Below are 23,970 nucleotides of genomic sequence, written 5' to 3'. Positions count from 1 at the left end.
TTAACGGCAGAAGCAGGGAGAGGGACATCGCCTTCGATACCAGCAAGTCGCAGCTGCGGAAGATGCTGCGAGGCGTTTTGAAGACCAATGATGCAGATTCCACTCAGTATGCAGTAAGCGCGGGTGGTTCTAGCGCTTACGATCATGGTGCATGATGCGCACCATCACCAGTAAAACCTGTGTTCAATCTTCCTGGCTTTACAATCCGATTTTTTATCTCTGCAACGCCGGCGGCTAATTGACATCGTCTTGAGATCTATACGGATGGCCATTTATAAGACATCCACTTCTCCAGTGTACGATTCCACCCACCACTCCCAAGCTGAATGTGCACAAACATATCCAAATACTGCTTCCAAACAACATCCCGTCCGACCATATACCCCAACTCTTCAAACGTAAAAGTCGCATTCGGATTGACAATGCAGAGCACATCAGGATGCAGCCGGACCTGCAACTCAACCTCGATGATATCGCTAATCATCGCATCGGCATCGCCGTCCATGACAGCTTTGTAAACAGCGTTATTGTCCTGCACCAGAACGATAGTAGCGGCCTTCAAATTCGCGCGATCAAATGCTTCGTTCGTGCCACCCGGATTGACCGCAACTTTGACACCCGCAGTATCAATAGCGTCCAGGGACGAGAACTTTTCTAGATCTGCGCATCGCACGCAGGCTGCCTTACCCACGCGTTGAATCGCAGTAGAAAAGAAGACCTTCTGTGCGCGAGCCAAGGTGATGCTAACGCCGCTCATGGCGACATCGAACTTCTGCGCTACGAGGTCTGTTGTGATGTTCGCCCAGATGGTAGGAACGAACTCAACTGGACGTGGGAGGCCGAGGGAGTTGGAAAGTGACTGCGCCAAGTCGATATCGGCGCCGATGTAGGTCGTGTTAATGACAGGTGTGGTAGGCAGTGCGGTTTGATTTGTTACTTTGTAGGAGAAGGGCTTGTAGTCTCCGGTTGTGCCGACTTTCAGGTAGCCGCGTGTCTGGATTTTGTCGAGAATAGATGTGATGTTGCTGTATGCGGTTGGTGTTGAGTAGCTGTGGGAGATGAGTATGGTGGCCTGCAAAATTGCGGGTATAGCATTACTTGGGAGAGTATTCCGCGTCATACTCGTTGTTTCCACGCGAAGCCGCGGCGAGAGGGTTGATGAGCAAGGAAGCTGCGACGAGCACTGAGGTAGGGTTTACCATTGTGACGAATGTTTTGAACCGTCGCTGTTCAACTCGCAACGGAGATCGTTTAACTGAAGGGAGCTGGCACGTAGTTATACTAATCTCCGATCTTCGCAATCTGGATGCTGACAAGCTCCGCCCAGCCTCCAGTAGATCCTTCATAGTTCGAAATTCGTGCTACCCTGAAGATAGGCACCCGGGTATCGTAACCCGTTAAATAGCAGTTCTACAATTGGGAGAACACACGACTAACTAATAGAATCAGTCATAGGCTCAAGTCTTGATACTTAGCGTCCGCAACGTTTCATCGTACAAACAGTATCTTGGGTCATGTCTTGGCAGGGCTCGAGCGATGACGGGGTGTTGTAATCGGCCGACGAAGGCCCGCTCCAGACTTTGATACGAGATAGACATGGACATTGCTGATTACATGACTGTCCATTCCGGTATCGCACGTGAGCATTGCCTGGGTCTTGGTTTGGCCTGCACTAGCCGCACTAATGAAGGTCTTGATGTCTATCCAACTCCCTTACCTACAGGAAGATATTAGTGTAAGCTACATATAGTTACTGTAGCTCTTGGGCTGTAGCGAGGAATAATCAAGCTGCAAGATTGATTCTCTTCTACCTCGGTATCAATATGAGACTGTGTATCTAACTATCCCCGTCACTCTTCCATATGCTACTGCCTCTCTACTCAGTCCTCCTGCCGCTCTTTGGCCTTTATTTTGAGGATTTCAAGAGCACCCAGTGGATCCCATCTGTATATAGCTCCTTCCGCGGACGATTCAGCGCTGCGTTGTGCATCTTCCAGCCACTGGCTCCACACATCAGTCTTTGGCACGTATTCCCTTGCCCAATCAATCTTTTTCGTGGTGAAGATCGTTGTCCAAAGGCATTGTGTGAAACTTCGGTGTTCAGTGATGTGTGGTGGATCGATTTCCAGATCGATGTGCCATGACAAGTGGAGCGGGAGAATTGCGGCGATCCAGTACAAAAGATTCAAGACCGTATATGTCACAGCGAGTGCTGCTTTCATTGTCCATACGGCATTCCCGAATAGGACGATGGAGCCCACAAGAGTAAGCCCGCCCACGGTACCGCTCAAGCCGCGCCCCGTGAAGGAGCTGACCGCGTAGTCGATGTTGTCAGGATGGAAGTAAAGAAGATGCGCGACCTCTTCATCGCATTCCACAACCGTGAAGCATCCGTTTGGAGATTTGATGACAACGGTACCCGGCGGCGACCCAGCATATCTCTGAATAAGAGTTGGAAACGCTGGCCTCCAACGCATCCCAACACAAAGTAGAGGTGTCGTAAAGCTCATGACCAGGATACCAGTAAGCGCGACTGCATCCCCGAGCACAACAGCCCATGCTGCCAGTCCGAGGCTCAATGCGCAGCTGAAGATAGCAATCATGTTCATTGGTGAGAACAATTTTGGTCGAATTGGGGTCCCTCTGAGAGTTTCATCTATGTTCTTGGGATTCCACCGTATCTTCACTACACGTGTCGTGAATGGTGGTAGCTCAGACCCACCCGTGTGTAACATTCGACCAATGTACGATAAACCCGGCCTTTCATTATTTGAATGAACGCTTTTCACCGGCACATCATCCTCAGAATCAAGTTTCTTCGGTCGTTGAGCGAGGAGACCCTGAGGCGCCGGTATCAGTCGTGGTAGGAAGCACGTCCAGGACATGCAGATCTGCTGGCTGCAAGCTATGATGTTATGCTCGCCCAAGAAGGCTAAGATGTTGACGACGTCGAGGCTCCAGTCATCGCGCAATTTGGGGTAAGTGATATCGATCATGTTGTATGCTGCTTGTAATGTCGGACTCTCGCAAGATGTAAATGGTTGGTCGACACATGTTGGAGAAGAGTATGACAGGTGCTTGCTTTCGTGTGGGGGGGTGAGGTTTACTAGCGGTTCAGCCGCAGGAGGGGCGCAATGCCTGGTTCTAAGGCTAGGTAGGCAGACTTCAGCTGAAGCTACCTAATAATGCTCGTTCCCTGCCTAGCCAGGTAAGCGTGTCGACCTGACGGAAGGTCGAAAGCCTTTTTTTGGGCTTCCTGTGAACTTATCTACCTAGTCATCGCGTATCGAGTGGTCGCAACGATGCGATACCCGTGAGGTGATTTGTGATGGTAGAGTGACAAGACCGCGAATCAATCAGCCACGGCCAGACTTATGGTGGCGTCGATCTAGGACACCCGCTAGTGGAAGGTCCGTGCCCACCGCGCAGTCCATCTGCTCTGCATCTCAAAAGACATGAAAACCACTAAGGAGTCAACAAAATTGCTACAAATTATCCTCTCGCTAATTCCGATTGTACTTCAAGGCTTCGCTGCATGCATCGCTACCCATACTCGAACCCGCTTTCCAAGGTTCGGCCGGAAGATGTCAGATGGGGAAATTGGAATGGCAAGAGCCTCGTGGCTACAGAGAAGACTAGCGACCAGCCTGTCTCCCGTTCCCCACAACATCCCGACTCTCAGTCGTAAACTATACTGCCATTGCTGCGCATTTCGTCCTCGCCTGCGCTCCCCGAATGTTAGGGTCTAAGGACGACGAGAGGCCGCCAACTTCAGGCCCCACTAGCCGGTTTTGCTGGCCGTTGATTCGAGCGAACGAAATCCTCCGCCTCCCGTAAACTTCCTACCCCAAGGCTCCATCTCCACCTTTGCAACGTCACTTGCGGAGAGTGGTTCTTTGCCTTCCCTTTCCAGGAACCGTTACCCATCTCAGACTACCCGACCGGACGGATCGTGGTTCGCGACAAGGGTTTCGCTGTAAGGGCAGCATGGGGCGCCATTCGCTCACACATGGCACACAAGATCTGCCCAGGCGCGAGAGACAGATCCGCATCATAGACGGATGGCGGTATGCTATATAAGACAAGGAGGTTTCCCGACCATCACCGAGGTTTATCACCGCACCAGCTCGCCTTCTACCCAGGATGTCCTCCACTAAAGCCAGCCTCACGGCTCTCGCCTTAGGGTTCTCATCTCTCTTTACCCCGGCCTTCGCCGCCCCTTCGCCATCTTACAACTCGCCCAAACCAGTCAAAGACCCCTACTCCAGGGATTACTGGCCTTCGCCTCGCAAGATCACAGGTCAGGACTTGAACGGTACGCTTGGTGGTGTCCACATCCACGACCCAAGTATTGTGCTCGGACCGGACGGCCACTACTACTCATTCTCCTCTCATGGCTTGGCAACCACCTCCCGTGCTTCGAAGAAGAACAGCCTGGAAGGGTACTGGGAGGTTGTTGCTCAAGTTCTGGAGCCGCCTGGCAGCATTGATGATCCCGCTCAGGCAAACCGTCTTTGGTAAGAGGCAGCTACTTTGGAAATACCACGAGGAATTGCGTACTAACGCTATAATGCAGGGCCCCAGATGTTCACAAGGTCGGTGATACCTATTACTGCTACTATACCGTCTCCGACTTCGGCGTCTCAGAGTCATTCATTGGGCTTGCTACCTCGAAGACCCTGCAAAACGGGTCCTGGACTGACCACGGCATGGTCGTGTCTTCCAACAGCACCGACGCTCCGTTCCCGCTGAGCAAGACCAACACCATCGACGCGGCTTTCATCCAAGACGCCAAGACCGGCAAAAGCTACCTCTCCTACGGCTCCTGGTGGGCCAACCTCTGGCAGTTCGAGTTGACCAAGGATCTCAAATCGGTCAAGATCCCCACTGCCCGTCAGCTGAGCTATACCTACGATCCCGTGCTGCCGACTAAAGAGCAGGCGTACGCCAATATGTCTCTTTCCTGGGGCGGCGCATCCGCCGAAGAGGCCCCCTATATCAACTACAACAAAGAGCAGGGCTTCTACTACCTCTGGTACTCAGCGGGCTTGTGCTGTGGCTACAACCCTGCTGCGCTGCCACCGCCTGGAGCTGAATACACCATCTTTGTCGGTCGCTCAAAGTCGCCCCGTGGACCTTTCGTGGACCGCAATGGAAAAGATCTCGCCGAGGGTGGCGGAAGCATGGTCTACGGAAGTCACGGCAACACCTACGCACCCGGAGGACAGGCGGTGATTTCCGACTATCGCGGAAGCGATGTGCTGTACTACCATTACGTCAACACGACATTCGACCCGCTGTACCGAGACAACTTCAAGTTTCTGGGATGGAATCCGATCAAGTACGTCAAGGGATGGCCGGTGTTGCAGCAATAATTGGAGGAAGGACATTGACTTCAAGGAGACTCTGTATCATAAAAGAGAAATGGGTATGATATGAGCAACCGAATCTACCAATCTTCCTACACTGTATCACCGACTGGACCTAAAAAGTTGCAGTGGCAAGAGCGGTGTGATGGCAGCGAGGACTAGCACCCGATCTCGTTTCCCTCCACCGTTTCCGTGAACTTGCCAATATATTGCCAACTACCAACCCCAAAGACCTCTGAAGGGCTGAAACGCGCAGGGATACAAAAGTATGGCGGGGAGGCCATCGAGCGATACGTGGGAAGTCAGTACTATTGAAAGGGATTAGGTTGAATACGCACGAAAGAACATACGCACCCCATCTAAGGGAAAAGCAATTTGCATCCATGTGCTCGTTTCCCGGAAGCGCCAATACCGGACACAACACTCTTGCGGCTTTTGATGGTCAACAACCAAGAGACAACTCAATTGAAGCTGCTGGAGAGGCTGGCAAAAAGCAGACTAATTTCTGCCGCCGCGACGGACTCGATAGCTTCATTGAGAAGTGTGACGTCAGGCACGCTGATCGCCGAAATGATGCCGTGTATTGCCGTTGGCTGTGCCTCTTTCCTGCATTCATCAGAATGCCGTGGCGAGATACTGCATGCTACGAACTATGTGGCCAAGTTGGGGGCACTGATGACATATTACTATTGGCCAAGCTTGTGCGCTTGAAAGTGAAGCTGTGGATGTCACATCTCCAACGTCCCCGGCGGCTATTTAGCCCTGTCGCTGGCTTAGTTGAGTAAGGCATTTAATCAAGGCGGCAGACGTTGTCAAGGATATGCACCAATGGGTGAGGGAGGCGAACAGGCGTCTTGATCTCAATCACTCAAGAAAATCTGGGGGAGACTTCCTTCAACTACCGCGTAGACAGGTGCGATTACAGTCGGACCGGCAGTCATTCCTCCAATGTATCGTCGCCTTATAGTCTAAGATGAGCGCTTGCTGTGCCTCATTATTGCATTGTTGAGTTATCGATATGTGCTCTGCTATCCATTTGTCCCAAGCCGTCTAAAATGGGACGATCGGCGATAGCGAGGACCGGTGGCGGCCAGGGTTGGCCGATCATCCATAGTATTGACAAGTCTGCTGCCTACATATCGTCGATATCTTCTGGGGGAAGCCATCGCGTCACTCAGTTACACTTCGGACAGATGCCTTCGCTGCGCACAGGCCTGGCCGCATAAGCAAAGACAGCGGTCGAGGGTTCCGACAGCTGATCCTTCCAGTCACTCAGATCGCAACCATCCATGGCATGCGAAGTATCAACAAGCCTCCATAGCTCAACGACGAAGCCTATGTGGTAAAGGTCGTATGCAATCGTTGACATGTACGCTACCCATCCAATGGACAAGACCCACTCGGCAACAGCAGACACAGCAACCACCTTGTTGCAGGTGGATGTTGAATCGTTGATAACCTCGATATCAGTGCAATAGTAGACTCCCATACACGTAGCCATAGCAGGGACTTCACGAATTAGCTGAAGTCTCAGAACTTGGTGCTTGAACTCACCTGCGGCGAATGCTGCTACACAAGTTTTCAGCCATCTAGACACTTCGAGGGGGCGCACCCTGCGGATGTTTCCAACTCGTCTCTTGAAAGCTCTTCGCACCATGGAATTCGACAGCCAGTCGAAAAATTTCGTGTTACCCATTGCAAATATCTGAATTGAGGTTGCCACAAGATGCGCCGTCGGGGCGGAATCGACAGGTTGGAAGCTCAGAGCTATGAGGGCACAGCTTGATACAACAGCAAAAAGCGTGGCAGTCATCCTTAACCAGTGACCATGTTTGATCTGATTGCTGAGACAACAGAGTGACAAGAACGAAGTGGAGATTAAGACAGCCATCGCAGTGCAGACAATTCGAAAAACCAAAGGTCGTCTTCCTCCTACACACGAGATGTATGGCCACAGCGAAAAGCTCTTGCAGATCTGTGGATGTTGGTCTTCGTCGTCTCGAGGAAGACTGAGATACCATCCGGTGAAGTAAAGAAGCATCGAGAGCCAGAGGAAGGTTGCGATGAGGTTGGGAAGGGCGAGAAACCAATTGCCGTAGTGGTGAAGGAAAGCCTTGGTGTTTGCGTGGATCCATTGCCATAAAGATTTGCTATCTTCGAGGCGTTGAATTTCTTTGAGTAGCCTTTTGTTGGTCTCCTGGAGTTGGCGGAGTAGGTCCTCGTTCTCATCTGTCAAAAGGGGTCTCGCGAACGGTTCGCGACAGGAATTCGGAGACGTCATCTCAGCTCCAAGAACTTTCAAGCCCAACGTTGAATCTGAGAATGAGGTGTGAATCTGGTACAATAAGTAATCACAATTCAAACTCCAATCGCTGAGAGCGCTCACACCATGGAGTGAATAGGCACTACGATGCTTCTATATCACCATAGCCTCGCATGGCTGACATACACCGTAGACGCTGGTTGAGTTGTATTTTTAGAACATGCTATAAATACATATACGCATACGTGTATCATAGCTTTCAGGGTAGTCGTGACCGTGCACTAGGCTTGAAAGGTTCTCTATCCAGCCAAGACATCTGCGAGGACTGCTCTAGTTATGGATCTTATTTACTTTGTCATCTTTGCAATGTATTCTCGGTATGTATCGTCTGGATACTCACAGAAACTTCGGACCTTCGCTCCCGACATTTATGCCGACTACTTGGCTCCAGCAATTCTAGACAAGTCCCTTTTCATAGCAACACCGGAGGCTACAGCTCTTACTGCATGCTCAAGTAGCATCAGAGCAAGAGCACAACAGTAGTCAGATCAGGTATGCAACCATCCCATATCTAAAAACATGAAAAGAAGTCACAATGCCAATGGCGCTTTCTCGTCCAATGCCTTCTTCTTTAGCGCCAATGCATGCAGTATGCAAATCACATACAAGGTATCCGCAATTTGTTGTTCAGATATCGAACAGGGATACGAGCCGAGGTAGCAGGGCGCTAATGTGAAACTTACACAAGAGGTCCCGCCCTCCGGTGTTTGGAACCGCGATTACCCGCGCGCTTCAATTTCAGATTTAAAAAGTTCGCGAACGCTCATCAGTGATGTACTCACAGACACTTCTGTACTTGTACCTGATTCATGGACTTCAAACGACCAATAACGGTTGCAATCGTCGGTTCCGGTATGGCTGGCTTGACGGCAGCCTTCCTGCTAAACCAAGACCCCCATACAAGGTACATTGTTACAGTCTTTGAATTGGTGCGAAAAGTTCCTGTCAGTATAGCTGGTCTGAGCTGATATCGCATAGGGTGACACCTTATCCCTTGATTCTGCTTCCATATCGGTTCCCGAAACCTCTCAATCGGCAGCATATCGCATCGATATTCCTATGCGAGCTTTTGCCGATGGCTATTACAAGAATCTGAAGGCAATGTATGACTACTTGGGAGTGTCTTACCGTCCGCAGAGGTTCTTATTCAACTTCCTGGAGACCACGCGCAAAGCCAGCGGCAGAGGAGTTGGAAATGCTTCTACATACTTCACTCACGCGTCGAAATATCATCGGAGTCCACCCTTCCCACCAAGCACAGGAACGACCATCGCACATTTTGTACACATTGCGTATCTTTTTGTATGCTATGTGTGGTTCACTTTATGTTGTTTCTACGTCCCGCCGAGAACATCATCCAACGGCGTCTCTGAAACGGTCGATGAATACTTCAAGAGGATACGAATTCCTGAGTACTTTGTTGCCTACTTTGTGTTCCCAATGATGTCTAGCGTCGCGACTTGCTCCCACCAGTCTTTTCTTGCTTCCCCAGCAAGCGACCTGACGAGCTATAAGCGAAAAACCCATGGCATGCAACACTACGTGGTGACCAATGGCGTCAAGGAGGTACAGGACAAGCTTGCAAAAGGAATTGCTTGTAAGCTATCAGCTTCGGTATTGGCAGTGAATCTGCTCCATTCCGTAGTGCAATTGTCATGGAGGCGCACCGGGGGAGCTGTCGAAGGAATATTACAGGACAGCGTATTCGATCGGGTAGTCTTGGCAGTTCCTCCAGACGTTGTTGGTCGGATATTTAAGCCTTTGAGCGTCGAGATGGCCAACATACCCACTGTACAAGTAGAAAGCGTAGCGCACAACGACTGGAATGCATATGCTTGGGCCAGTGGGAAACAAGAGGACTTGAGGCTTTCGATATCATCGTTATATCTGAGGACCTCTACCGCAGACGATTACTGTACCGAGGCAACGCACGTGCACCAATCTGGAACCATTGTAACGACTTCTCCTTTGGATACAACCCGGCACTGGTAATTCGGTCAAGTCGTTTCACTCGAGTACTGCGGACCATAAAGAGTAGCCAGTCAGTGAACGATATGTTCAAAGTGACACGCAACGGCGTCAACGATGTAGCGAAAACAAGGAGCTCTCACTGGCAGAATGGAGACGAGGATGTTTGGCTAGTGGGAAGCTGGTGTTGGGATGGGATGGTATTACTTGAAGGATGCATTGTATCTGCAATGAGAGTTGCAGATGCGTTCGACGTTGATGTACCCTGGAGGCTTCCAGCACGTGAGCCCAGAGAGTTTGATTCGTGTATTTATTCACTTGGTTAGCCCATAATAACATGTACAAGCAGAGTGGCATGTGTGCTACAAACACTTGTCGTGCCTCCGAATCCCTCTTCCGAAGATGCTACCTTCAAGTTCAATCGGCCGATGCCGAAATTACCTAGGTTTTCGTCTACCGACACGTTTCCATCCTGTTTACAAGTATATCAATCTCGATGCAACCAAGAACCCTGGAGTCAACAAACAGACCCCCCGCCTGGTGACGCTGCTTCTATCGCAGTATCCTGGTTGTCCATTTGGCTGAGACTCAAAATCACCCAAACCAATCACACCCGTCTACAAACAACGCAAGCGTCAAGACATGTGATGATCATTAAGAACTACCCGCTCAAACCCCAACACCAAATCAATTCCCAAACATAAGAAAAGGCGTCAGAGCCAACGATCCATACTCCCAAACGGGGGATACTTCAACCCAGCCGGTTTCCTCCTCCTCATCCACCTCCCACCTCCACTCGCACTACTCCCCACAGTACTACTAACGCAATCCCAATCCCACGGCATGCTCTTGCTCAAGGCCTCGTAGCCGGCTACTCTGCGTAAAGTACCTCGGGTTCGCTCTTGTTGGACGTTGCGGAGGGCCGCGCGGGTGTTCTCCCTGACCGTTGTTGTTGATACCCTAGGCTCGATGATCTGGGTGTGATAGGTAGGTTCACGGGGGCGGGACGGTGGTGGACAACGTGATGGTTCGCGGGTTGGTGGTGGAGGGCAAGGGGATGAGATTGTGCGTTTTCTGCCAGAGCCGCGGAGGTGGCCTTCTTTGATGTCGACTATGCCGAGTCCGTGGTGGTGGTGGCTGTGACCGTGTATCGGATGCATGAGTAGGGGATGTAGATGCGGATGTCTGTGGTGGTGATTCAAGTGCGCGTCGAAGTGCACGTGATCTTGACCACCTCCTTCCTCCACCTCGAGGCTCATACTTGGTACTCTGACGCGGACGTCGCTGAACCGGGGCGACGCGGGACTACGGCGAACGCGAACGAGTTCCTCCGCACATGAAGAGTCGGTAGAAGGGCGCTGTTGCCTTTTGCCTTTGGCTGGTATGAGGGTAAACCAGCACATTTCTGGTGCGCGGCGAGGAGAGATCAACGCCGGAATCGATGCGCGCGGGCAAGGGGTAGAGTCGGGTGGGTGGGGCAATACGGTGGTAAGCAGTGTGTGAAAAATATGGGGTGTAAGTTGAAGGTGGTCGCGAAGGTTGATAGTACGAATAAGGTGTAGTGTCGTGACGGGGCATTCAGAAGACTTGAAAGAAGAACAGACAATGGGGTGCAGGCGGTACTTTATCCTATGGCTGACACACAATGTACATATGATCAAATCCTTTCGCACTCTTTCTGCTGATGGCGTCCACCTATGTATATATCATTGCCCTCGACGATCATTTGCTGCCATCACGCACGCTGCGCCGGACCTGCACGCGGGCCGCACGTATGCTTATACGTGGGAGGACAAATGAGACAGAGTGAGTGAAAACGGTGCCTGCATGATTGTTGCTGGTGCCTGCATATAGGCAATGCAAACATGTGTTCAAGTCCGCTGGGCGAGTGACTGAGGCTGACATGGGTGCGAGATGCGCGCGTGGGTCGGCGCCATGTCTTGCCTGACCTCAAGTCTCAACGAGCGGCATGTGACACTTGAGCCCCAACGCCCGTTCCTGACTTGCGCGATGCGGGAGCTTGTAGGGCCTGATGACGTATGTAGGGATGTGTTGAGGTCGTGCAATAGTCCTTCCGATGGCATTTCCTTCTCTTGCGATGCGTCTGCGCCACGCTGATCCGTCGCTATGTGTAACGGCATGACTGCAGATATCTCTACACTCATTGCGCATGCGCATGCCTGTGAGCATGATCGTAGTCCTTCTCTTTGGTTAAATGGAGTAGATGCTATTGCGATAAATGGCGATGACGCACGCCAGGCGCGCGGTACTGAGCATCGCTGCTCGTATGAGTGGCGATCACCGCGAGGTTAGTACTAGAGAGGAAGACGTAGCCATGGCAAGGAACAAAGCAAGCGATAGGGCTCATCGCCCATAGCAGACTCTACGCGCAAAGACAGCTCGAAAGTGCGCAGGTTGTAGTGTAGGTCATCGGGGCTGATCCACCGGACTGGTGAAGGCAACAGCTAGACGCGGCTATGTCTTGGCATTACCGACAACGCCGGAGCTTCGAGCTCACATCACCACGTCAAACAATCAAACAACCCCACCCCAACCACTCGATCACGTCTCTGATACCCTCTGAATCCCGCCAATACACACCGTCGCAACCATGGATTCATTAGTATCGCAGTACAGCCGACCGGCGTATACAGAGGAAGGCCCGTCCGAGGAGGAGCAGTTGCAGCTCTACAGCGGCACCCCAGAGCTGTCTCTCAAGTTCGCCCTACCACCAGTAGCTCAGGTGCGCTCACCCTTTACTATGACCTATGAGGAGTGGATTGTACTGACAGCCTCATAGTCAGCATCATGGCTCCGCGCAATGACGGACGACTACTCCAACCCGAACTGCCCCATCAAGATCGCCCACGGAACCACAACCCTCGCCTTCCGCTTCAAGGGCGGCATCATCGTAGCCACCGATTCGCGTGCGACGGCTGGAAACTGGATAGCCAGTCAGACGGTCAAGAAGGTCATTGAGATCAACAACTGCTTGTTGGGAACCATGGCTGGTGGCGCTGCTGTACGTACAGGACAACCACACGGAGGAGTTCGAAGAGAAGTGGAGTATTGACATGCGATAGGACTGCCAATACTGGCTCGCATACCTCGGAATGCAATGTCGCCTCCACGAGCTCCGCCACAAGCGCCGTATCTCCGTCGCCGCAGCCTCCAAGATCCTCGCCAACCTCGTCTACTCATACAAGGGCATGGGTCTGAGTATGGTACGTCTTTCCTCCTCACCGCTACCCCCTCCCTACTTTCCCCATCTAACAACTTTCTCAGGGAACAATGTGCGCAGGCGTAACCCCGCAAGAAGGCCCCGCCCTCTACTACATCGACAGCGACGGCACGCGCCTCGCCGGCAACCTCTTCTGTGTCGGCTCCGGTCAGACCTTCGCCTACGGTGTGCTCGACGCACAGTACAAGTACGAACTGGAGGACGACGAGGCGCTCGAGCTGGGCAGGAGGAGTATCCTTGCTGCCACCCATCGCGACGCGTACTCTGGTGGTTTCATCAACTTGTACCATGTCAAGGAGGACGGCTGGGTCAAGCACGGCTTCAACGACACGAATCCGATTTTCTGGGAGACGAAGCTTAAGAAGGGCGAGTTCTCGAACGTTACTAGTGCGTTGGAGTAGTGTGGTGGCTATGGGTTAGGGGAAGAAGCCCAAGGCCCGCTGAGGGGATGAGAGATAGACGGCAGACCATGATAGCTGCAATGTGGCAGTCTCACTCGAATCACGACTTAGACATGTCCAATGAAATAACGGCACATCACAATATTTTCCTCATGAAGCGGATTACGCATTGTGATGTTTGCATTTGCATTACCAAATCATACGCGACTAGTCACCATTATCTATGATACTATGCATGCGAACCCCCAAGAGCGAACAACTGAACAAGGAAAGAGCCGCAGTCCATGCTGGCTAACGAACGCCTACTATCCCCTCCACCACATGAGTATGAAACAGAAAAGAAAAGTTGCAATGTACACTATCCCAGTGCCGAATAGTTGGGTATAAGCAAAAGCCTCCTAACAAGGAAGTAGTAAACGCCGCGCAAGTCCCGTTGTCCCCATACGTTTGGACATGTTCGAACGCCGTTGACCGAATTGATGCAAGACAAGACAAAACAGAAAATGATGTGGAAAAATCAAAGAAAAGGGAGGGAAACATCTCCAAATGATAGTGAAGTAGAGCCAAGTAAGGGTGTGGTGTGGTGTAATGTGCTCAACGACTCCGCCTCCGCAATCCCAAATCCTCCTGCTGCAGCTGCTTGATCAAATCGAAGCTCGCTTGGTCGAGGTTGGGGTCGATCATATTGATCATGCTGCCCATGGGGACGTTCATGCCTCCATTAATGCCTACGCCGATGCCCATACCGGTTCCCATACTCATGCCGTGCTCCAGTTTGATGCCATTGCCATTGCCGTTTTCTTGCCGTTTGCTGGGTGTGGATTTGGGTGTTTTGCTATTGCGGCCAGCGCGGGAGGGCGTTTGACTGGCTTTGCGACCAGAGGAGTTCTGGGTACGGGCTTTGTATGTGTTGTTGAGTGTGGGCGTGACGGGTGGGGGAGGGAAATCGGAGTTTGTGGTGAAGTTGTTGTAGTTGTTCGTGGCTGGTGAGGTAATGTATGGGTTGTAAGTGTGACTGTTGTTGTTGGTCGCTGTGGGTGATGCAGCGGAGACGTGTCTGGGCGAGACGGGCGATGACGGGTTGCGAACCGCGTGGTGTTCTGATCCGGGCTTTGATGCGAAGCCGTTCGTGTGCGTTTGCGCAGTATTGTTGTGTGGTGGCGGACCAGGCGTGAGCGGCTCTATGCTAGGACCATGGACTTCGCCGTTACGACCAGTTGGTTCCATTCCATCCATTAGCATCGGATCGGTTGGCTGATACTCAACCGACGACATGACCGTATCGCCGTTTGGGTGGTACGAGTTCGCCACGTCGTGATTGTAGTCGCCGTTCGTGTATGCTTGGAGGGCAGGATCAACTGGCACTAGATCATCATTCTCAGGACTTTGATCTAGCGCTTGCTGGGCGGAGTAGGCCATCTCTTGCAAGAAGGACGAACCGCCACTGAACTGGTTCGGAAGAGAATGTCGCGCGTGCATGTCTCCATGCAGATATTCATCGTCATATGAAGATTCATGTCTCATCCGCTTCGCTGTTGATCCCGAGTCCTCATCGCTGACTCTTCGTTTCTTTGACGCTGAACCCCGCGGAATGGGGATCTCGTTGGCCTTGACAGGATCAACATTGCCGTATTCATCGTGTATGCATCGACGCTTGCTCTTCCTACAGTCCGCACAAGCCTTGACTCTGCCAGACTTGAGTGCATAAGGGTCGCCGTTCACATCAGCCATGATTGGGCCGCCATTCACTGGCCCATTGGCGGCGTTTGACAAGCTATCTGCAACAGAGTGATCGCTAAGCCGGCGTTTGACAGATATGCCGTATGAGCCGGAGAGATCGATGGTGTGCATGCCCGGCTTCGATGTATCAATAAGCTCGTCTTTGTGTTTGCATCGGATACGGCGCTTCCTACATGCATCGCATGCAACACGTTTGGGTCCAAGCTGAGATGTTTTGGGTGTGGTGATGTGCGGGTTGTTTGCCGACGGTCGTAGGAAACCAGTCAATGGTCCGGACGTTACAGGCACCATCTCATAGTTGTAGTTCTCCACTTCGACAGGCGGCGAAGGCTCGGGAACCACATCAGACGCTTTGATGCGGGCCGAAGACCTCTCTGCCGTTGCTCGTAAGGCTTCATGGAGCGTCTCACGCTCCAGTCTCTTAACCTGAGCAGCACTGAGCTTCTTCTCTGTCGTCTCCATCACTTCGGGAAGAACAGCATTAGAGAAGGCCCAAGATGGTATGGTCTCATTCCCGCGTTTCCATGCAATCCACATTGCAAAGCGTCGGGCTAGGACAAGCGGCTCGCCATGGCCCTTAGGGATCGACTTGTTGACAGCACTTCGGGTCTTTTGAGGCACATCGATTTTGCCCTCAGTGATTAAGACAGTTCTCCAAATGTAGTTCAGAAGATCGCTCAGCCCTTCAAGTTCGTGCTTGGAGTAGTATCGTTTGTTGTAGTTCTGTGCGCCGAGGTGCGAGTTGTGACCGAACCTGTCTGGCTCGCAGTAGATGGGTGTGTGTCGTGTGAACTGCTCGCCACTTTGCAGAAGCTCTTGAACTGGACCAGGAATTGGATCTTCTTCCAGATATTTGATGGCTGTTAACCACATGATCTTCTGGAAGAACGGATACCGGAATTGCAAAGCCACCTTGGTGTTCTTCTCGATTTCCAGAATTTTAATCTGCATGCCGTAATGGATGCGGGTGAGGAAGTTGCCGCCGATGACGAGGCTGTCTTCGGGAGTCCAGACTGCGTGTATCCAGCCAGAAGGGATCAACATGGTATCTCCAGGATACAGATCTACTCGGTAACATTCCTTGACCTGTTTGCCAAGCCAATCGTGTCCTTGATTTGGAGAAAGACACCAGTCTTCGTATTTCTTTAGGTTTTGCTTTGTTGGTGGGATGAAGAAGAAGACCTTCTTTCCCTTGACGATGTGGTAGTAGACGGATGAACCGCCAAAGTCGATGTGGAAGTCGGTGAAGCAGTCTGCGACAGACATAAGGCAGTAGAACTGTACTGGGGGCGGCGCAGACTTATCATCCTCCCGCCACACGGAGTCTTGGAGGTCCATGTCTCGAACAGCCTTGGGACGCCGTATAAGCTTTCCGAGCCGGCTTCGAGATACCTCCAGACTGATGACATTCCGTACTGGCTTTTCTCCTTGTTGCTCGTAGTAGTCGGCCCACTTCCCCATAGTCCACTTCTTGCCTTCGCCTTCCTGTGCTTTGACGTCGATGACGGGTACGGGTTCGTTTGGGCCGTAGAGTTCCGCCACGCGGCGAACAGTCAGGCCTTTAGGTATGACCATATCCAAACTGTCTTGACCGTCGTCGGCGACCTTCTCATATCCGAAGTGCGATCCTGACCCGTCTCCTTGCCCCTCAGTGTTGCCCATGACAACGTCTTCCTCCGCTGACACCGCCGAAGGGTTCATGTCGCCAGGAATCACAATCGGCTCCTTGAACCCGTTCATCTTCTCGAGGAAGTCGCCGGTGATGAGCTGAGCCGGGACACGAGCAAAGGTCTCGGGGGCGAATTCGATATCGCCATTCTTGAAAGCTGAAATATAGTGGTGCTCCGGGTTGTCGTCTGAGGTCTTGAGAACACCCTCGTTTAGACCAGCGTAGTCAACAGTTGTGTGGGCTCTGACGGATTTACGAACCTCTGGACCATGTTAGAACTATAAGCCCAATGTGCGTCGGTAGACCTACTCGTTGTTTCACCAAACTTGGGTCTACACGGTTCGCAGTAGAATTTGTTTACCTCCCGTACCTCCCGTTCGCTGTTGAAACCAGCGCAAGGGTAGTGATACCACTCTTTGCAGCCATCGCAGCCGATCCATTGTTCGCCGTCGCCGATTTTGGTAAGTGATTCGGACGATTTGCAATGGGCGCAGATAAGTTCTGGTTCGGCTGGAGCGGGCGCAGGCTGCGCGACAGTAGCATCAGGAGCAGGGGCGACTGCTTGGTTTCCAAGAGGTAGTGATTTGGCTCGTGAGTACGTCGAGAGCGGCTGGTCGTCTGGTATTGGTGGAGCGGATATTGAGAAGGAATGACGACGTGCTTGCGAGGGCGAGGTTTGGGCTGGTCCAGCTAGCGGTACCGTAGGAATGGAGCTGTCCGTTGGGACCGCAGCAGACTGGTCGGCGGGCAGACTCAGCGGCGACTGAAGCTGGTCCGGGGCTCCAGAAGTACTTGTGGATGGCGCACTTTTGGGCTTGGGAGTTGACTTCTTCCGTTTGCTGCTGGCCGAAGGGGTGCTACGAGATGCGCGCGCCTTCCCTTTTGGCAAGCCCTGTCCTTTTTTCGCCTTTGGCTCTTCTGACGGAACGGCATCTTGCATCTCAGGCTGTGTAACGATAGTAGGAGCTTCTTCAGGCGGTGTATGTGTTTGCGCAGCCGAGGCGGCCGGGGCTGTGTCTGAGGGTGCGTCTAAAGGGTGTTTCAGGTCGACGGGTGCCTGCGTAGGTTGGCTGTAGTGGTCGGATGACGGTGGTGGCGGCGGAGGCGCTAGAAAAGGATTTTCGGGCGCTTGCTTGTGTTGTATTTGTTGTACTGGTTGCGAATGTTGTAGAAGTTGCGAAGGCTGCTCGGCCGGCGCTGACTGTGAAAAGACCAACCGCTTTGCTGTCGAGGGCGGAGACTGCGCAAGCTGCGTTGTAGCTGCCGTGAAGAAATCGAGCAGCAGCTCAGCTTCAGCACGTCGGTCATCAGGCACGGCGCTGATGTGATGCATGCCATTGCCGCCGTTGGCCGTGTGCTCGACGCTATAGGACCAGCCCGGGATGTGGCTCGTAGCCGGTCTCGACTGAGACTGCCCATACTGCGGAGAGCCGTACACCTCGGAGCGCGCTCTCTTCGCGGGTCTCTCGTCGTAAGGATATATGGGCTCCCTAGGGGAGGCGTGTACGGGGGCGCGCTCGCCGATCGGGTAAGGGAGGGTCGCGGGCGACGTCGCTGGGTGTGAAGCATGGCGCGAAAAGTCAGCGTAGGGCAGGTTTGTGTGCTGCCTGGTGACAGCGACATCTGCGAGGGCCTCAATGGGCGATGCCTGCGCCAGAGAATACTGCGGCGGCGGAGGTGCGGAGCGCGACGAGTGCCCGTACGTCACCGCCGGCGACGAGTGCTCCACGGACGCGCGCGCGCCCTCTCTGAGAGTGAAAGGATTGTGCGGAGCATCATTGATGTGCCTTGTGCCTGATAGCGACGCGGTTGGGATATTCGCATTGCCGGCGGGGTGCGCCGTCGAGGGCTCCGTGGGCGGCAGGATGGGCGACAGCGGCTCGTAGGCGGGCGGCGGAGGTGTAGGGGCGCGCGCCGAAGCTCGCCTGTACTGCTCCTTGAAGGACGAGAGGCGCCTCATGGTGGTCATGGGTGCGGAGGTGGATGGACTGGGGCTTCGGAGGTGCGAGGTACTCGCCGGTCTGGCGTCTCAGACAGATGCGCGGCTATGGAGCAGCGGCACTATCAGCGGAGAGATGGGCGGAGTAAGAGCCGGGCATGGGCATGTCCTGCGGCGAGGCGACTGTGGGCGCGGTCGCGGATGAACGAGCGTAGGGGGAGGTTTGGGAGCAGAATGATGGTGGTGGAGAAGTCGGCGGGGATTGTATTGGGAATGTTGCGACCACGACCAGCACAATCCAACCACGACTCGGCCACGCCAGCGCCGACGACACACTCAGGGCGCGATAGGTAGGCGAGGATGCGGCGGCTTCACAGAGAGCTCGAAGCGCATGTGTCTGTGGTGTGCAGATGGGTGGCCGTTGCAGGAGCTCTGGGGAGGAGACAAGCCGCTTCATTCGCTGCAAGTCCGCGTCTCCGATTCGAGCGCTCGATCCTACGGCAAGGAGTGCACCCATCACCATATCACCTTGCTGTGAGACATTCATATCTCAGTGCATGTCCATAATCACTACATGCTAAATCTCCGCTTTCACAGCCTCTCGTTTGCGGCGCATGTGCATCGTCATCTCGGTGCTGCATGAGTCGCTGTTCTTGGTATGCGTCCGCCACGTGATGCAGCTCGGCGCTCGGACGTGCACGCCATCCACGATTGATCCCGCATGTTCACCAACTTCACTTCTCACTACAACCTCCCCACCGCCCGCCTCCCATTACAAACCCTGCAGCCCGTCCTTTACCGTTCATCACAGTCGCCAAAGTATGAGTCGAGGAGGAAAATTGGCCCCGGAAGTCAACCGGTACGTCCGCCATGCCGCATCGCGTGCCAGTCGCAAGGCCGATGCGACCAACTCACACGACATCTGCGCTAACATGTCATGTCTACAGAGCTCTCTTCGTAAAGAACCTGAGGTTAGTAGATGCCTGCGGTATCATATCTGCCACGCGCTAATCCTCCGCCAGCTTCAACGTCACCCCAGAGGAACTCTTCGACCTCTTTGGCAAGTTCGGCCCAGTGCGGTACGTCGTCTCCCTCATGCGCTGGCGCATCTTGGCCTTCACCGTCACTACAGGTTACTGACTTTAGCACAGCCAAATTCGCCAGGGCATCGCCAACAACACCAAGGGCACAGCCTTCGTCGTCTATGAAGACGTAATGGACGCAAAGTCGGCTTGCGACAAGCTCAACGGCTTCAACTTCCAGAACCGGTATCTCGTCGGTACGTGGCAGGCGCTTCTCCGACACAGCAATCACTAACAGTAGCAGTATTATATCACCAGCCAGATAAGATGCTCAAGGCCGCGAATGATCTCGCCGAGCGCCAAGAGAACTTAGAAAAGCTCAAAAAACAACACGGTATTGATTAGGGGTGCGCGAGGACTCAGGAACAGGTGACATCGCGCGAGCGAAGTAAAGACAAAACTCCTGAGGGCCTCAAGACCGATAGCGTAATCTCTAGAAGCTCTTCGAGCCGCGGCGGCGACACGCGTACCTCGACGACCGATTCGATTTTAGCGGAAAAGACCGGCACTCCTTCCCCGACGACTACACCCGCCTGCCGTAGCTGCGACTGGCGTACTGTAAAACGATCGTTGAAGGGTATATTCAAGTCGGCACACGGCGTTAAGAGGTCATGAAACGTTCACGAACCATGACAGATTGCTGCATTTTCTTGGAGTGGGACTTTACTTAGGATAGCTGGTGATGCATAGGGCTATAACAGACTGCAACAGGCCCCGGCTTCCTCTACAGCGGGCAGTCGGTACTCATCCGACTAGGAATCAAGGACTTCTGGTTCCAGCAATTGCATATGACGCAGTGACATGCTAACACTGATTTTTGAAGGTAACTTCCTCAAGGTCCTTCGCACCTTCCACTTTCGGCTGCATCATGGGACTAGAACCGCCATCTGGCCGAGCTCGTGGTTTTCGCCAACCCAGTCGAAGCCTCTCTCAAAGTCGTCTATCTTGAACTCCGTCACCGAATCAAAACCTCTCTCTTTTCCAAGTTTCAACACTCCCGCTTCGGCCATCTTGATCATTTCCTTCACATCTTGACCCCGGTACATGGCATGACCATGAACCGTGATACTCTTAAACACGATATCCATCATCGGAATCTCCACATCCTTCATCGCGCCGCCACCAAAGCCCATGATACACGCTCGTCCGTACTGCTTGAGCGCGCCAAAAGCAGCACGAACATGTGTACTCCCCTCCGCTCCCATGGGCGTGAACTCGAGAAACGCATCCACGGTGCCATGCTTCTGCAGATTCTTAACATCGACCTCGACGTCGTTCGTTCTCAGGACACTTGAAACAAGCTTCGGATGCGCATCCACCAGCCGCCGAAGCGCGCGCTCATTCCTTCCCGTCACCAAAACAGTCGCTCCCATCGCAAACGCCACGCCCACAGCAGCACCTGAGAAAAGCCCCGTAGCAGGCGTAACAAGCAGTCTCTCCCCGGGCTTCAGCCCAATCCCCTTCAGCCCACTGTACGCCACAACATCAACACTCAGCTGCACCAACTCCGGTATCGTATACCCCAGCTCCCCACAAAGCCTCTTTTCATCCAGCGCCCAGGTGTTCTCCAAGGGCGCCTTAACATACTCCGCAAACGTAGCATACCGCCAGTTATCCGCAAAAAGCTTCTTACTCCCCTCACTCGTGCCTTCCATTGCGCCCCAGAAAATCCACGTATCAGCGTCGTCGCGGGCGCGGATGAACGGCTCGAGGAGGACCAGCTGCCCTTCTGATAGACATGTTGTGTCGGGGCCTGTAGCGGCAATTCGGCCTATGGCTCGTCCGCCGGGGATCATGGGAGTGGGGTAGGTGAAGCCTGCTTTGCCGGAGAGGATGCCCGGAGTTTGGTGTTGGAGGAGGTTTGCGAGGACTTTTACTACGACAGAGCCTGGGCCCGGGTTGGGTGTTGGGATAGACCGTGGGACGAGGGGCCCGTTTTTTGTTTCTTGGAGGAGGGCTTTCATGGTTGGGGGCAGGGTGGTGGTGGACATATTGGGATATGAGGGTTTGTTCCTTTCTTGATAGTTGAGCACTTATTATAAGATACGGTTTGGAATTGGATTTCTGTACCTCTTCCTCTATCCTACCTGCCAGGTTTTCCGTACTTATACCTGTCCATGACCACATTGGTGTGCACCCTCTATGCCATGTCATCCAACTCGTTCCACTCACCTATCTCCTTCTCGCGCAAAGGCCGTCGACCTTCTCTCGGAGTTTACGCATATTACGCGCTTCATACCTTAATACATTTGCCCTATCCTAGCGATTGAATCATGCTCGCACCACACCTCCGTCGTTGCTACCCATTCAACCAATTAGACCGCCTCGCGACTGCTGTATACGAACGCGGGTTAGACCCGCCCCTTAGCGCGGAATCCTGTGGACCCTTTCCGTTGACGCAGTATGCAGCACGACCTCATCGCTTACGCCCTGCTGCCACAGGCGATGAAGCAGCTAAACCCCGCGTTTCTTCCGTCTCGTACAGTCTTACACGCATATTTAGGTATATAACGGCGGCATGGACTCTTTATACGAGCATGGGTTAGACTGCATCTACCCACCTCCAATACCCTCACTGTTTGCAGGCTTGCCGCACACCTCATAGGCACTTTATTAAGAACGGAACTCAAATTGAATCGACGCTATGCCTGCTCTCGTTCCCAAACGCAGCGGTTTGTCAGCGGAAAAGGGTGTAAGGAAACGCCGCTGGAATGCGAAATCGAGGAATGGGTGTCAGAATTGCAAGTTGAGACGGGTTAAGGTTAGTTGACTTGAGTGTATCTATGATTTAGGCTGGATGAACTGATGGTTTTGGGTAGTGCGATGAGACGAGGCCGCGGTGCGCGAAATGTGTGACTTATGGCGTGGCGTGCGACTTTGAGGGTCAGGAGGGAGAGTTGGACGTGCATGTGGAGGGCGTGGGGACAGTTGATTTTGGGCAGCTATCCACGATTACGCCGCACCATGAGAATAGCGGAGCGACTCGCACGCCGTGGAGCCCGATATCGTTCAACGGCGTTGTGACTTCCATGATTGGAGACTCTCTTCGATCTGGGACGTCGGCGCTGGATCCAAACATGGGTACTGGACAGTCATCTTGGGAATTTTCGGAAAGTCATCTTGAGATCCTTGCGAGATTTCAGAGTAGGACGTCTCTGACTGTCGGAGGTATGGTATAACATTGAATCTTGAGTATGCGGGCTGACTGACGGAATTCGTATAGGCGAGAGAATGGCCCCAGCATGCAGAGACATAGTATGCCGCCTCACATTCAACGTAACGTCTAACCCATTCTTCCTTTAGCTGTTCAGAACTGACTTGTAGTGTAGCACCCCTTCCTAATGCACATGATCCTCGGCCTAACCCTGATGCACGACTCTGCTCTTGCCCACACTCCCACCCGATCTCTCTCTCTCCAAAACGCATCGCTGCGCCACTGGTCCCACGCCACAACCCAGTACCAGCGTCTCCTCTCCGGTCCCATACCTGCATCCCAACGCGACGCCATCTGGGCCACTGGCGTCCACCTCGGCGCTGCTTCCTTCTGGTATCTTGAGTCGGACGACCCCCACGCAGTCTGGCCGCTGAAGCCTTCCGAGCCGGGTGACCTCGCCTGGATGAAGATAGGAGAAGGCAAACGACATCTCTGGCGTATAGCAGATCCTACGAGGGAGGACAGTGTGTTTAACCGGGTCTTAAAGAAGAAGACAGGCCCATGTCCTACGCCGCCCGAATGGATGGTCAGCAACGACACCAGTCTCGTGCCTGAGAAAGTCAGACTGGTCTTTGGTGTCACGGAAGAGTCTAATAGGGATAAAAACGTCTACCACTTCCCTGTCCTCATCCTTTCGCGGATCCAGCATCTACGCTTGTCGCATGGCAATGTATTGGATTTCCTATACTTCACCGCGTTTCTCACGCCCGAATTCCTGGCCTTACTAGAACAAAAAGACCCTAAAGCTGTGTTTCTTTTGGGCTGGTGGTTTAGCATGTGTCGCGATGGCACGCTTTGGTGGGTGACGCGTCGTGCGAGGGTCGAAGGAGAGGCTGTGCGGATTTGGTTGGGTAGGACGGATAAGCGTCTTCTGGATTTGTTGGAGGAGCTAAGTAAGAGGAGGGTAAGCATTTTGGAAGAGAGGTTCTGGGCAATGGAACGGGTTGTGGATGAGGATGGCTTCGAGACTAATTGGGCGTTGGATTCTAGAGGTAGGATATTGACGGTGGCTAATTGAGGTGGA

At 53.1% G+C, this 23,970-nt stretch overlaps 7 protein-coding genes across 7 annotated transcripts; 4 read left to right on the top strand and 3 right to left on the bottom strand.

Moving 5' to 3' along the window:
- Window positions 1–256: 256 nt before the first annotated feature.
- Window positions 257–1,202, bottom strand: J4E90_004639 (uncharacterized protein; the record flags this gene model as incomplete). Its single annotated transcript, XM_051434203.1, has 2 exons — window positions 257–1,049; window positions 1,099–1,202. 2 exons carry the CDS (start codon window positions 1,200–1,202, stop codon window positions 257–259), a joined length of 897 nt encoding a protein of 298 aa, XP_051291459.1.
- A 2,941-nt stretch (window positions 1,203–4,143) lies between these two features.
- On the top strand, window positions 4,144–5,375 carry J4E90_004638 (uncharacterized protein; the record flags this gene model as incomplete). The annotated part of the gene is made up of 2 exons (XM_051434202.1): window positions 4,144–4,517; window positions 4,577–5,375. 2 exons carry the CDS (start codon window positions 4,144–4,146, stop codon window positions 5,373–5,375), a joined length of 1,173 nt encoding a protein of 390 aa, XP_051291458.1.
- A 6,896-nt stretch (window positions 5,376–12,271) lies between these two features.
- On the top strand, window positions 12,272–13,302 carry PRE2 (Proteasome subunit beta type-5; the record flags this gene model as incomplete). The annotated part of the gene is made up of 4 exons (XM_051434201.1): window positions 12,272–12,403; window positions 12,461–12,682; window positions 12,744–12,884; window positions 12,946–13,302. The coding sequence occupies 4 exons, from the start codon at window positions 12,272–12,274 to the stop codon at window positions 13,300–13,302; spliced, it is 852 nt and encodes a 283-aa protein (XP_051291457.1).
- Window positions 13,303–13,896: 594 nt separating this feature from the next.
- J4E90_004636 (uncharacterized protein) lies at window positions 13,897–18,680 on the bottom strand (the record flags this gene model as incomplete). Its single annotated transcript, XM_051434200.1, has 2 exons — window positions 13,897–16,973; window positions 17,021–18,680. The coding sequence occupies 2 exons, from the start codon at window positions 18,678–18,680 to the stop codon at window positions 13,897–13,899; spliced, it is 4,737 nt and encodes a 1,578-aa protein (XP_051291456.1).
- A 791-nt stretch (window positions 18,681–19,471) lies between these two features.
- Window positions 19,472–20,077, top strand: J4E90_004635 (uncharacterized protein; the record flags this gene model as incomplete). Its single annotated transcript, XM_051434199.1, has 5 exons — window positions 19,472–19,509; window positions 19,598–19,621; window positions 19,673–19,729; window positions 19,802–19,929; window positions 19,995–20,077. 5 exons carry the CDS (start codon window positions 19,472–19,474, stop codon window positions 20,075–20,077), a joined length of 330 nt encoding a protein of 109 aa, XP_051291455.1.
- A 521-nt stretch (window positions 20,078–20,598) lies between these two features.
- On the bottom strand, window positions 20,599–21,723 carry J4E90_004634 (uncharacterized protein; the record flags this gene model as incomplete). Its single annotated transcript, XM_051434198.1, has 1 exon — window positions 20,599–21,723. One exon carries the CDS (start codon window positions 21,721–21,723, stop codon window positions 20,599–20,601), a length of 1,125 nt encoding a protein of 374 aa, XP_051291454.1.
- Window positions 21,724–23,073: 1,350 nt separating this feature from the next.
- Window positions 23,074–23,964, top strand: J4E90_004633 (uncharacterized protein; the record flags this gene model as incomplete). Its single annotated transcript, XM_051434197.1, has 1 exon — window positions 23,074–23,964. One exon carries the CDS (start codon window positions 23,074–23,076, stop codon window positions 23,962–23,964), a length of 891 nt encoding a protein of 296 aa, XP_051291453.1.
- Window positions 23,965–23,970: the final 6 nt, after the last annotated feature.

This window comes from Alternaria incomplexa (genome assembly GCF_024043165.1).
Source record: "Alternaria incomplexa strain BMP 0042 chromosome Unknown scaffold_6, whole genome shotgun sequence".
In the NCBI taxonomy this organism is placed as follows: domain Eukaryota; kingdom Fungi; phylum Ascomycota; class Dothideomycetes; order Pleosporales; family Pleosporaceae; genus Alternaria; species Alternaria incomplexa.
The sequence above is the reverse complement of the archived record's forward strand: the minus strand, read 5'-3'. Positions and strand labels throughout refer to the sequence as shown.